Below are 13,319 nucleotides of genomic sequence, written 5' to 3'. Positions count from 1 at the left end.
GAACGAGGCGCGGCCGGGGCGGGGGCGGGGGAGCAGCGGCTGGGCGCAGAAGATTGATTCTGACGGCACACTTAAGTTGGCGCGGGAAGAAATCAATGGATTCCACCCCAGGGCCAAGGGCTGCGCCTCCGCCTCGGAGACGGTTCTGGAAAAGTCCCTTTGAAGATGCGTTTCCAGATGCAGGAGGGTGGGCCGGGCTGACTGCAGACCCCATCATGGGCCTGGCCCGGGTGCGGGTTTCGAGCCCCTGGGTGGGGTCCTGCCGGCCAGAGCCGTGAGGCTGGGGGACCTGGCCCACGTGTGGAAATGGGAGCATCTGGACACAGGGGTTCCCCCGGGGGCTGTCCAGAGGGGCCACGGCAGCGGGGAGGGCACATGCCTTGCTGCCGACCCGGGTTCAATCCCCGACACCTCTCGGGAGGGTCCCTGAGCACAGAGCAGGGAGTCAGCTCCAAGCACAGCCACGGTGCCCCCCGAAAGAACCAGGGTCCCCAGCAGCTCCGGGGGGCACGCCCCATCCCAGAGAGCGCCCTCGCCCAGCAGGGGCCGCCCGGAAGGCCGCGGGCACGCCCATGGCTGCCTCTCGGCTGCCCGGGGCTGGCACGGGGGGGGGGGGCCGCACTGGGCCCTGGTGCCCCCGGGAAAGGGCGTCCCTTGGCGGAGCCCCCCGGGGCCGCGGGTGAGGACAGAGCCGAGGGAAGGCAGGCGGGGCAGCAGCTCCGTGTCCCCCCCCAGCAGCCCCCTGGGGCCCCCAGGCTCAGAGCCAGCTCCCGGCCAGGCAGCGCCTCTCGCACTGGGGTCAGGGGCCCCGCGGGACCCGCCGCCACTGCCCGTCCCCGCCCCGGCCTTAGCCACGGCGTATCTGCTGCTAAGAATAGCCGCAGAGGTAGGGCGTTTGCCTTGCACGCGGCCGACCCGGGTTCGATCCCCGGCATCCCATATGGTCCCCCAAGCACCGCCAGGAGTAATTCCTGAGTGCAGAGCCAGGAGTGACCCCTGAGCATCGCTGGGTGTGACCCAAAAAGCAAAAAAAAAAAAAAAAAAAAAAAAAGAATAGCCGCAGAGCCACGTACGGGCGCGGGCAGGAGGGGAGTGAGACGCCGGCCCCTCCTCCTGCCGCGTGGATGGGCCTGTGGGGGCTGGGCACGGGCTGCCCCGGCCAAGGCCCGAGTCCCGGGACCTGCAGCTGGGGGGGGACCCTCGTGTGCCCCCGACAAGCGGCCTCACTCTGAGCTTCCGGCCGACGGCATCGGGGAGCCAGTGCCCCCCCCAACCGAGGCTCCGTGTGGCCCCCGCGTAGGAGGGACCCCCAGGGAATTCCTGTCCTCTGGCCTGTCCCCGTGGGGGTGGCAGAGGGGTCCCCGACGGTCACTCCCGCCACCCAAGGGGCAGGGGCTGAGCAGGGACCTGGAGCCAGCGGGACCCCCGTTTCCACCCCAGCCCCTCACGCGTGTGTCTGTGCGTGTGTGTGTCTGCCTGAGTGTGAATGTTCATGTGTGTGTCTGAATGTGCGTGTGCCTGTGTGCGTCTCTGAGTCTGTGCGTGTCTGAGTGTGTCTGAGTGTGTATGTGAGCATGTGTATCTGTGAGAATGTATCTGAGAGCATGTGTGTGTCTCTGTATGTGTATGAGTGTGTGTATCTGTGTGAGTGTAACTGAGTGTGTATGTGTGTGTCTGAGTCTGAATGTGTCTGAGTGTGTCTGTGTATCTGTGTGTGTGTCTATGCATGTGTCTGTGTGTATCTATGTGAGAGTGTATCTGAGTGTGTGTGTGTGTCTGAGTCTGAATGTGTCTGAGTGTGTGTGTGTGTGCGCGCACGCTGTGCCTGGCGGCTGTCCTGCTCTGGGTGGGTGGCCGTATCCTGAGCTGTGGGGACCGGGCACCGGGGTCTGGGGTGTGAGCATGGACGTGTTTCGGGCATCAGGGCTTGTGCTGCCCGAGTTCCAGGCATCGTGGGGACCCTGGGCTGGGGGTGGCCCGGCTGGTGCCCTTCACCTGGCCCGTCCCTCTGACCTTGGGCTGCGCGTCCCTCGGGCCTCCCGGGCTAATGGACACAGCGCTCGGGGCTGCGCATGGATGTGGAAAGAGCTTTGAAAAATTCATGGCAGGGCCCAGGGGAGCAGCTTTATCTCCAGCAGGCGAGAGGCGGGCAGGGGCGGGGCACCTCCTCCAGCAGGGCTTGAGAGGGGCAGGGGCAGGCAGGGGGGCGAAGGGCCGGGCACATCTGGGAGGAGGGAGGGTGTGCTGCGGGGCCGGCTGGGGCTGGTAAGAACTGGGGGGGTCCCAGCGAAGATGCCTGGGACCTCAGGGTTGTCTGAGACGGGGTGTGGGCCCCAGGGCCCCGGAGTGAGCTGTGTAGGGCAGGGTGGGGACTCACGGGAGAGCATGATGTCACAGGGGGCTATGGTGGCACACTGGGGGCGCAGTGACATCGTACAGGAGTACAGTATGTCACAGGCATGCAGTGACATCATAGAAGGGTGCAGTGACATCATAGAAGGGTGCAGTGACACCATAGAAGGCACAGTGACATCATGCAGGTACAGTGACATCATATAGGGGTGCAGTGACATCATAGAAGGGTGCAGTGAGATACAGGTACAGTGACATCATAGAAGGCACAATGACATCATGCAGGTACAGTGACGTCATATGGGGTGCAGTGACATCATAGAAGGGTGCAGTGACATCATGTAGGTGCAGTGACATCATAGAAGGCACAGTGACACCATGCAGGTACAGTGACGTCATATAGGGGTGCAGTGCCATCGTCCAAGGTGCGGTGATGCCGCACAGGCTGCAGTGCCGTCACGGGTGCATTGTCAGGGAGGGCTTGGAGGAGAGTCGGGGTGCAGCTGCTCTGGGGAGTGACCAGCCCTGCCCTGAGCCCCCTCCCGGTGCCCCCAGACTGGCTAAGCCTGGTTTGGGTTCTGGGGTGTGCCCTGTCTTCAGGCTCCAGCCGTCTGCCCTGCTCCTGGGGCCCTCAGAGCTGCTGAGTCCTGCAGGTCAGCGACCAGCCTGAGGTTGTACAGCCGCCAGCCTGGTCGGGAGCTGGGCCCGGGTCTCCCTTGCCCACGGTGCCCCCAGCGTAGGGTGGGCAGCACGGCCCAGGGCCCCGGCTGGGCCACCCTGGGCTCCGCTGAGGGTCAGGAGAGGCTGGATCCAGCTCCAGGGAAGGCTGGCCCCACTCAGGGGTCCGCGCCCGGCGCTTCCCGGCTCCTCTTCCCTGCGGGCGCGGCCCCCAAAGGCAGCAGCCACGTCCCCACCGGCTCAAACACAGGTCCCAGAACCACGTCGTGTGGTCTGGCCGCCTCAGCGGGCGTCCACACCCGTCCTTGCATCTCTGCAGCTGGTGGCGGGTGAGAGGTGCTCGGGAGTGCGGGTGCGAGTGTGAGGGTCCGACTCCCTCCAAGGGAGGGGCCCACCGCCCAGCTGCCTGCACGAGGCACCCGAGGGGCTGGACGGGGCCTCGGGCAGCTCTTTCCTCGGTCCTTCGGGAGATGCCCAGAGAGCCGCCACACACATGTGCACATGCACGCACACACGGGCACACACAGGAAGTACCGATGGTGTCACTGCCCATGTATGTACACACACAGGAAATGCCGATGGCAGCATGCACACACACGCACACGTACACACACACACACACACACACGCTTGTGGGCGCCCAGCACCTGGCAGAGGGTGTCTTCCAAGGCTGCGCAAGGCTGGGTGGGCGGCGGGGGGGGGGTCGGGCGCCCAGAGGTGCCCGTGCCGTGGCCTGAGTGGGGGCTGCGGAGAAGGGGGAACTGTTACCTTGTTCCGAGCAGGAGCAGTATTGGGGTCCCTCTGCGCCCCGGGGCTCAGCACCGAGTCACTTGGGGGAGTCTGTTGGCCACAGCTGTTCCCGACCACCTGTGGTTCTCCTGTGCTGGCCCCGCCCGCCCTGCCAGGCTCCTGGGGGCTCCGGACACAGTGCTCGAGCGCTCCCCCCTCCCCCTCTCCCTCCCTCTCCCCCCTCTCCCTTTCCTCCCCTTCTCTCCCTCCCCCTCTTCCCCCTTTCCTCTCTCCCTCCCTCCCCTCTCCCCTCTCCCTCCCCCCCCTCCCTTCCCCTCTCCCCCCTCTCCTCTCTCCCCCCTTTCCCTCTCTCTCTCTCCTCTCTCTCTCCCTCTCCCCCCTCTCTCTCTGGGAAGTTCCCTCCAGGGCCTCTGCATGCGGGTGGGAGCTCGGGGGTCTCAGCTGAGGACGCAGCCCTGCGCCCATCTGGAGCCCCCCTCCCCCCCTCACAGTCTGATCTCAGCGTTTCGGCTGTTCCCTGGCATGTTTGCTGCTGCCAGCAGCACCTTGGCGCAGACACCTCCTCCATGCAGCCTGCCATGACCATATCTGGGCTGGCACTGGGGGAAGCGTTCCCGGGGGATTTGGCAGGAAGGGCCCGGCTCTTCCTCCCCCGCAGCTCGGTCCCCCGAGCCCCCCACCGCGGTCTGCTCCTCCAGCTCAGGGTTCCAGCGGCTTCGCCTTTCCGGGCTCCGGGGAATGTGCTAGAAAATCCCCCGCGCGCCCCCTCTCCCAGGCCGGGCGAGCCGGGCTGCCAAGGGCACTGTGTCTGCCTTCACCTGGTAATTAGTCTTGTTGGGTGAGTGACTCGCAGTGAGGGGAGGTTATTGTTACTCCGCAGCTCTGCAGCGTCTATTGTTATTCAAATTGCCAGGTGCTGGCTCCTTCCCGCTCTGCGGCAGCCAGCTGGGGGCCTCCATGGGGACCAGCCGCGGTTCTGGGCTCCCCCTCAGCTCAGCTCCGAGCCCTGGATGGAGCCCCCCCACCCCCTCTCCCGCCGCCCGCCACACCCTCCCACGAGAGACTGTTGGTCAGGAGCAGAGAAGGGAGAGCGGGAGGACCCCCGGGTACAGTCCTCAGACACCCAAGAAACAGACACAGCGTGAGGGGAAGGGCAGAGGAGTGGAAGGAGGGCGGGGGTGGGGGTGGGGCCGGGGCCACGCTGCCACAGGGGCCCCCAGCTCTCGGCAGGCTGAGCCCCAGCAGGTTGAGCCCCGGCAGGCTGAGCCCCGGCAGGCCCGGAGGTTTTCTGGGAGAAGGAACTGTGGTGTTGGTCCTGGCCAGCTGTCTGCCTCGGGGCTCCCGAGAAAGGGTACGAGACTTGCAGGGCTGGGGGCCGGGGTCCATTCCCAACCCCACAGGGTCCCCGAGCACTGCTGATAGTCACTGTGAGCACAGAACCAGGAGTAGTTCCTGAGCACAGAACCAGGAGTAATCCCTGAGCACAGAACTGGGAGTAATCCCTGAGCACAGAACTGGGAGTAATCCTTGAGCACAGAACTGGGAGTAATCCCTGAGCACAGAACTGGGAGTAATCCCTGAGCACAGAACCGGGAGTAGTCCCTGAGCACAGAACAGGAGCGGTTTCTGGTGGTGGGTGTGGCCCCCTACTCCCCAGAGCCGAGTCCGGGGCTGAGCCCGCTGGGCAGTCAGTGGCTTCATCCCTGGCTGCATCCCTCGTCCCACACCATCCCTGGCACGGCCCACCCAGCCAGAGCGGGACCAAGGCCGTGGCCCCAGAACAGAGGAAAGAACCGGGCTCAGCCCAGGGGCGTGTGGGCCGGGCCGAGGCGCCTGCAGGGCCGCCCGGACTCAGCCCCCAGCACTGCCCGGTGTGGCCCCAACAACAAACCTGTGATTCCAGTAAGACTCACCCCTGGGTTATTTTTCTTTTTATTTATTTATTTATTGCTTTTTTGGGTCACACCCGGCAATGTACAAGGGTTACCTCCTGGCTCTGCACTCAGGAGTTACTCCTGGCAGTGCTCAGGGGACCATATGGGATGCCGGGAATCAAACCCGGTCGGCCGCGTGCAAGGCAAACGCCCACCCCGCTATGCTATTGCTCCAGCCCCCCTGGATTACTTTTTAGCTTCATTCACTTGTTTTCGGGGTGGGGTGCCACGGTGCTCAGGGTGACTCCCGGCTCTGTGCTCAGGAATCACTCCTGGCGGTGCTCGGGGGACCAGATGGGGTGTCGGGGGTCAAACCCGGGTTGGCCGCGTGCCAGGCGAGCGCCTCGTCCACGGTCTTGTTGACTGACTGGCCCCAGGGGCCCGGGCTGCGTCCCTCCTTGGCTGGTGCCGTCAGAGCCCCTCCCCTGGGCCCCGGTGCCCTGAGTGTCCCTCCTGGCCGCGTCCCGCTTCTGAGCAGGCATTTGACTTCCTGCCCCGTGACCTGTGGGGTCCTGGCGCTCTGCTCCCTCTGACCCGGCCACTCGGCGGCCTTCCGCCCTGTCTTGGCGGCCAAGTTTGTCCACCGCCCGTCGGGGGGTCTTCGTTCTTCTGGCCTGAGAGGGACTGTGTGGGGCTCAGAGCCGGGCCTTCGCCCTGGGCAGCTCCAGGACAGAGCTCGGTCCCGGCTGGCACCGCGCAGGGGTGGGAATCGGGGTGTTTGGGGTTCCCCCCGCCCCCCAAACTTCACCTGTTCAAGGATGAAAGAGGCCTGTCAGAAGGCTCCAGTCCCGGAGACTCGAGCGACAGCACAGCGGGGAGGGCGCTGGCTGACCCGGGTTCGATCCCCCGGCACCCCCTCTGGTCCCCGAGCACCGCCAGGAGTGAGTCCTGAGTGCAGAGCCAGGAGTCAGCCCTGAGCACCGCCGGGTGTGGCCCAAACCGCCCCAGTACCCCACCGAACGCTGAGACCTTCCGGCTCTTTCCTCTCGTCCTCATGAGACTCTCTGGGCCTTGCGCCCCTGAGCCCCCCCCCCCCCCGGGGTGACGCCCGAACTGTGTCCCTCCCACCCTTCTCCTTCCCCTTCCGCCACTTCTCGGCGCTCCCTGGAGCGTCGCTGACATTCCAGCTGTGAGCCCCGGCTTCTCTGGTGCTACACCGGCATTTCCGCCCGTCCGTCCGTCTGTCCGTCTGCCCACCCGTCTGTCCTTTTACTCTCTCGGTTGTCAGACCCCACGACACCAAGTGACCTCATGGCTTTGCAGCGACAGGTGGAGGCCCTCACCAACGTTTGTGTTGTCCTGGAACCTTCCGGAACATTGCCCTCCCCCCCCACACACACCACCACCTTTCAGACCTAGCGGGTTCTGGGTGGTGCGTCGCTGGCTGCTGGCGCCCGCCCGCGCCTCCTCCTCCCGGGCCCAGCGGGTCTGGCTCACTCCCTGGCGGAGACGGCAGATGTGCTGGGCCTGAGCTTTGTCATCCAAGTTCATGATGCGCTTTCTGCTTTTATAGCTTTTCTGGGGCTGTCAGTTTTCACCATATGGGCTGTTTTCTTTGTTTTATTTTCTGTGTATATGTCTTCTGACAATTCGGAAAGCTGTGTTTTTGGTCCCATGGTTATCTTCATAATTATGCAGCGATATGAAACCCTTAATCCTCTATTTAGACAATGTTTATTTCCGCCCTATTACGAACAGCCTCGAAATTAGAATATTTCTGCTTTCCCTGGCTTCCACCAAGCCACTTTCGTCGCTAATCCTTTATTATTCTGTTTCCTTCCTACCTCCCGGTTCACGTGAGTCTCCGACTGCTTCGCTGATGCCCGGCTATAAAGGAAGCTCGCACACAATCCCCCTGCCTTCCTGGGCCAACTGTGGCTGGTACTGATGTCAGTCCTGTCCCTTTCGTTCTGTTTCTTTTTGGGGTCCACACCTGGCTGTGCTCAGGGCTGACTCCTGGCTCTGTGCTTGGGGCTGACTCCTGGCTCTGTGCTCGGGACTCACTCCTGGTGAGGCTCAGGGCACCCTACGGGGTGCCGGGGATCAAACCCAGGTTGTTCGAGTGCAGGGCCAGCTCGTCTGGTGACATCTCTCCAGCCTCATCCAACTTTTAACTTCCTGCGTCATTCATCGGCAGATTGCAGCCCCCCCCCCCCCCCCCCGGGACGGCCCAGCGCAGACCCCAGGGGCCAGTAATGCAGATGGGGGCTCTGGGGGGCTGACAGGAAGTGAGGCCCAGCGGGGAGAGGGGGGCTGGAGAATGAGACAGCGGGTGGGGCCGCTGGACGTGAGTGCTGATCCCTCCCGTGTGGCAGGGTGCCGAGTGGGGGGTGGGGAGTGGCCCACGCATTTCCCCCCTCCCCACCCTGGCCGGCCGGGGAGCACTAAGGGTGAGAACAGGGTTTGGCAGCTCGGGGGACGGCACCCAGTTTCCATACTGGGCGGCCCGGACGCGTCTGCCGGCCCCACTCACAGGCGGCTTTGTGAGGACAAAGGGCAGAGACGTCAGGTGCCACCCAGGCCCGAGGAATCGCTGGCTACACCCTGGGGTCGAGTCCAGGGCACCTGAGGGTCCGGGAGGTCCCTGAACGGGCGTCTGTGTGGCTGTATGTCCCGTCGCGGTCAGGGCCAGCCGAGGGGTCCCGGCACCCGTCCCGCCTGTGTCGGGAGACCCTGGCCACCCAGAGACCTGCTCAGGCCCTGCCCGGGCCCCTGGACTGAGCACTGGTGCCCACGCTGGACTCCAGTGGCCTCCGCCGGCCACACGCGGTGCCCGAGCCCTCCCTCGCCTGCTCAGATGCCACTGGCTCGTGGGAGCAGCGCCCAGAAACCCACACCGGGCTTTCTACCCGCCGGGCGGGGCGGGGCGGGGCGGGGCGGGGCGGGGCAAAGCAGGTGGGGCGGGACAAAGCGGGAGGGGCGGGGCAAAGCGGGGCGGGGCAAAGCGGGGCGGGGCAGGGGGCGGGGCGGGGCTGGGCAGGGCTGGGTCCCCTCTGGGCCCAAGTGACTTACACTGTGTGGCTTGTCATGAATGAGGCGTTAAAAATGATCCCAGGGGCTGGAGCGATAGCACAGCAGGGAGGGCGTTTGCCTTGCACGCGGCCGACCCGGGTTCTATTCCCAGCATCCCATAGGGTCCCCCGAGCACCGCCAGGGGTAATTCCTGAGTGCAGAGCCAGGAGTAACCCCTGAGTATCACCGGGTGTGACCCAAAAAAAAAAAAAAAAAAAAAGATCCCAGAAAGTTTCCTTGAATGATAACACGTGAAGACAGCGGTACCCGCGCCGGAGCTGTTAAACCCACAAGATCGCTAACGTGTCGTTACAGGTTGAGCCTTGTTGCATGATGCAGATTCTTTTCTCTCAGACTTTCCTGTGGCCAGGCCTGTGAGCACTGTGCTTGGAGTCATCGACTTCTGCACTTTTTGTGTTTCCTTTTCCGCCTGGGCGGGGCTGGCTGGCTCTGGGGGTGCAGTGCGGAAGTGCTTGTCCTAGAGTTGGACAAGAGAGCCCAAGGGTGGCGGGCAGGGACGTGGCCACAGCGAGAAGTCAGAGTGGCCCGTCCCGGTAGCAGAAGCAGGAAGCACCCAGGGCCCGAGTGGACACGCTGGGGTCTGACGCAGCTGTCTAGAAAGGGTGGGAGTGTGCCGGGGCAGGGCGCTGCCAACGGGCCGAGGCAGAGTGAGATGAGCCAGCAGACAGACAGACACGGCATGATTCTGTGAACGTGGTGGCAGGACAGAGAGAGCCGTCGCTGAGTGAACAGCACAGCTTGGCGGGCTCGGACGGAAGTGGGGCACGGGGGGGGGGGGGCGGGAGGGCAGATGGGAGGCTGGTGGGGACTCACTCGGGGGGAGAGTGAGGGGGGGATGGTGCTCCCAAGCAGTGCTCGGGGACGTTGGCGGCAGGGGTGGTGTCAGGTTCCCGGCCACTGGGCCTGATGGGGGGTGATGCTATTTGTGCCCAGCCGTGCGGGGGGGGGGAACACGTGGCCTCTGGGGCGGGGCCCTGACAGCCCCCCCCCCCGTTCTCTCCCACAGAGACCCCCCTGGCCGTGCCTCAGGATGCGGGAGCCCTGGGACGCCGGCGCGGCCTCCGAGAAGCACCGCCTGGACGGACGCCAGCGAGAGCCGGGGGGCACGCGGCCCCCGGGCCCCCCAGCCCCAGCCTCCTAGGGTCAGGAGCGAAACTCAGGGGTGGGGGCTGGGCGCGGGGAGCAGCCCGGCCACTAGCAATAGTCCCCCGGTGGAGGGGGCGTGCTTCACGGCGGGGGTGGGTGGGTTTCCTGCGTCCCCCCGAGTTCGAGGCTAGGCTTGGGATCACCCAGAGGGCCCACCCAGTGCTGCAGGCTCCAGCCTCTCACCCCCGGAAGCAGGATGGCGCCGGTGGGCACAGCCCTGCTCTGTCTTCCGAGGATGCCGGGAGTTTGGAGGGGCCGGAGAGGACCCGGACCCCTACAACAGCAGGAATAGGGATGGCTCTCGGGCCGAGCACTAAGTTAGGAGTCTTCTGGTCCCCCTGGGAGGACACTTCCCCTTGAAGATGACCCCGAGCGGGACGGGGTGGGTGTCACCATCAGGGCCCCTCGGGGGTGTGGCCACACAGAGGTCAGGTCCCTGTCTCGTGGGGGGCCCGTCTGCGGACTCCTGCCCTGGCCCACCACCCAGGGGAACCGCCACGCGCTGTGCCACTCACATGCAGATTGTGGCTGCACAGGGTGGCAGAGGCCAGGGAGAAGGTTCTAGAAGGTTTTGGAAGCCCTTCACCCCTCATGTCCCTCTCCTCCAGTGCTGCTCTGAGCAACCCCCGGGGGGGGTCCCATAGTCCCTGGGCTGCGGTATGGACGCCCCCAGCTCCCCACAGTGCTGGGGTCCAGCCGGGCGCCCTCACTCTCGGCTCAGGGCGAGTGCTGGGGGGGGGGGGTACACACCACGCAGGGGACAGGCGCGCCCCCTGAGGGCAGCCTCGGTGGGGTGGGTTTCCAGGAATCCAAAGAAGCAGGGGTGTCTGGCCCGGGGGCCGAGGGGGGCTCGAGTCCAGGGGGTAGGAACAGGCCCTGCTCTAGCCCGACCAGGACCTTAGCTGGGCCGAGCGACAGATTCCGGCATCAGCTCTGCACGGGGCGGGAAGGAGTCGGCCCTGGCCCCGGCAGAGGGGAGGGGCTGCTGTCCTGCCTGGCAGCTGTAGGCGACCCCCGTCCTCCCCCACCCCCGCACACACACACACCCACACTCAGAGGTGCCGGCCAGCCGGGAGGGGCAGCGCGGGCCAGAAGCAGGTGCGCGGGCTCCCGGGCCGAGGTGTTCGACTCGCCTCCCCTGTTTGGGGGGCGGGGGCCGGGAAGGACGTTGGAATGTCCCGGTGGGAGAAGCAGCCACGTGGCTCGACCCGGAGACAAGGCAGCCGTGCCCTCCCCCGCCCCCGCATGTGTGAGCCTGTTTCTCTCCGCAAGGGGAGGGGCGAGGCCAGAGAGTGTTGCTGCCTCGCCCCCCCCCCCCCCGAGTCCTCTCTGCCCTGGCCACCGAGGGAAGCCCCAGACTCTCGCCCCCCAGACTCTCGCCCCCGAGACGGGCTGGTGGGCTCAGCTCCTGGCAGGGCCGCACGTGCCGTGAGGGTCACGCTTCTGCCCAGCGCCAGCCCCCCGGGCCGCCCTGTCCTGGAGGTCAGCCTGCTCGGGCACTCAGCAGCCCACAGGAAACAGGCCTGACTTGAAGCTCACACACATGCGCACATACATGCACACACCTGCACACACCTGCACACTCTCATGCACACTCTCATGCACACACCTGTGCACACGTGCACATGCACACACACGCCGTCCTTCAGGCGCACAGCCGGGTGTGCCCGCAGCTGCTCCAGGGGTCACCAGGTTGGGGTGGGGGCACCTTCGTCATCCCCAGAAACCGTCAGGCACATGGGACCAGGCTGGGGAGGGGCGCGGCGAGGAGGGCTTGGGCTCTGGGGAACAGAGGTGCCTCCGGCCCACCGTGGAGCTGGACCCAGACACCCACCGGGAGGGGAGCCCCCCCGAGCGCCGGCTTTCTGGCCCTGCTCTGTGCACCGTGTCCAGGGCCCGGCCTCGCGAGTGCTCAGCGGGCATTTCCGGTTTGCCACCCCCTCCCCAGCCCCTGAGCGAGTCTCAGGGCCTCGTGTGCTGTTCGGGGGCGGCCGCGTCCCTGCCAGACCCCTCGGGGCCCCTTGTCTTTTCCTGAGTGGGACGGAGAGAGGTCTGAGGCTGGGGCCTGCCCTGCCAGCCCAGGCTGCCTCCCCCATCAGGCCTTGCTCCCTGCTGGGTGGTCCCGAGGTGCCTCCCCCATCAGGCTGTGCTTCCTCCTGGGACCGTGAGGGGTGGACACCGCAGTCACCACCCGTTTACAGTTTACAGCCTGGGACCCCCAAGAACAGACAAAGCACACGTGTCGGCACACACATCGGCTGGCACCTGGGGAGCAGCCAGCATGGGGCAGGCGGGGGAGAGACAGACAGACGGAAGAGGGAGAAAGCGAGCAGACTGTCCCCCTGACCCGCCAGCACCGACCCAGCTCGCCCCCACCCCACAGGGCAGTGCCCGGGGTGGGCAGTGGCTGAGACAGGCGTGGCAGGCCAGGAGGGCGCAGGCACGGGCACCCGCCTTCTCCCCAGGAAGTGGTTCCAGCCCAGGGCTGTGCCGTCCAGCTGGTTCCAGAGAGTGAGCAGCGCCGACCATTGGGTGTGCTGGCCCTAGAACTCCTGTCTGTGCGCCAAAGCCCTGACCCTTTTGCCCTGGGCAGACAAATTCAGGGCAGCCACCCACGTGTCCCTCCCCCGCCCCCTGGGGCCCCACTTCCGCTGGCTGTGCTGTGACGGGATGGAGTGTTGGGTGGCCCTTGGCTGCCCACCCAGAGGCCTGACGTGGCCACGCGAGTGCCCACAAACAGGAGCGAGCTGGAAACCCTGGGACCCTCTGGGACCTGTCCCCCTGCCCCTTCCCCCCGCTCCTCTCTGGGAGCTGGCTGGCCCGTGGCGCGAGCAGGGTCTGTGATGGCCACAAGCGAGGGAGCCGAGAGGCGGGAGCCCCCCCCCCCCCAGGGCCCTGGGGTCTCCCTGAGAGCGGGTGGCCGGAAAAACCAAAAACCAATAATCTCCGTCATGCCCCTCCCCCGTCCCGCCAGTAGCCCGAGGGACACAGTACCACCGTGCGTGCGTGCGAGCACTGTGCCCGTCTTCCTTGCCCGTGTTTTTATAAAGATGTCCTTAGTTTTAATAAAGCGTCACCCTACTGTTCTCTGGACCCCCTGGCTCGGGCGTTTCTGTGCGTTGGCGGATGCTACACTCGGGCTGCTGGTGGCCGGGCCGCGGCTCTCCCGGGGACTGTGGCCCCACAGCGGGGGTCCCCCGTGGTGCAGGCGCAGCCCCCAGCCCACTGGGCGTGGGACACCAGCTCCTGGGGGGACCCGTCCAGTGGGGTGGGCGGCACGTCCCCCTACTGAGCCCCTCCTCAATAAAACTCCCAAACGTCTGATTCCCGCCTTCTGCCTTCAGCAGTGATGCTCTCAAAGACACATCCCAGCCCTGCCCTGGGACCACAGGGTCCCTCCAGAGGGGCGGGACGCAGGTGATGTAG

At 65.8% G+C, this 13,319-nt stretch overlaps 1 protein-coding gene across 2 annotated transcripts in view; it reads left to right on the top strand.

Annotated features, from left to right (window-relative positions):
• Nucleotides 1-12,986, top strand: part of SHISAL1 (shisa like 1) — a 52,256-nt gene extending 39,270 nt beyond the window's left edge. For both annotated transcript variants that reach the window (XM_055141671.1, XM_055141670.1), the window contains exon 5: nucleotides 9,754-12,986. In XM_055141671.1, coding sequence (XP_054997646.1) covers nucleotide 9,754 — 1 coding nt within the window. In that variant the 3' untranslated portion in view covers nucleotides 9,755-12,986. The remainder of the gene's footprint in view (nucleotides 1-9,753) is intronic.
• Nucleotides 12,987-13,319: the final 333 nt, after the last annotated feature.

This window comes from Sorex araneus, chromosome 6 (assembly GCF_027595985.1).
Source record: "Sorex araneus isolate mSorAra2 chromosome 6, mSorAra2.pri, whole genome shotgun sequence".
NCBI lineage: Eukaryota > Metazoa > Chordata > Mammalia > Eulipotyphla > Soricidae > Sorex > Sorex araneus.
The sequence above is the reverse complement of the archived record's forward strand: the minus strand, read 5'-3'. Positions and strand labels throughout refer to the sequence as shown.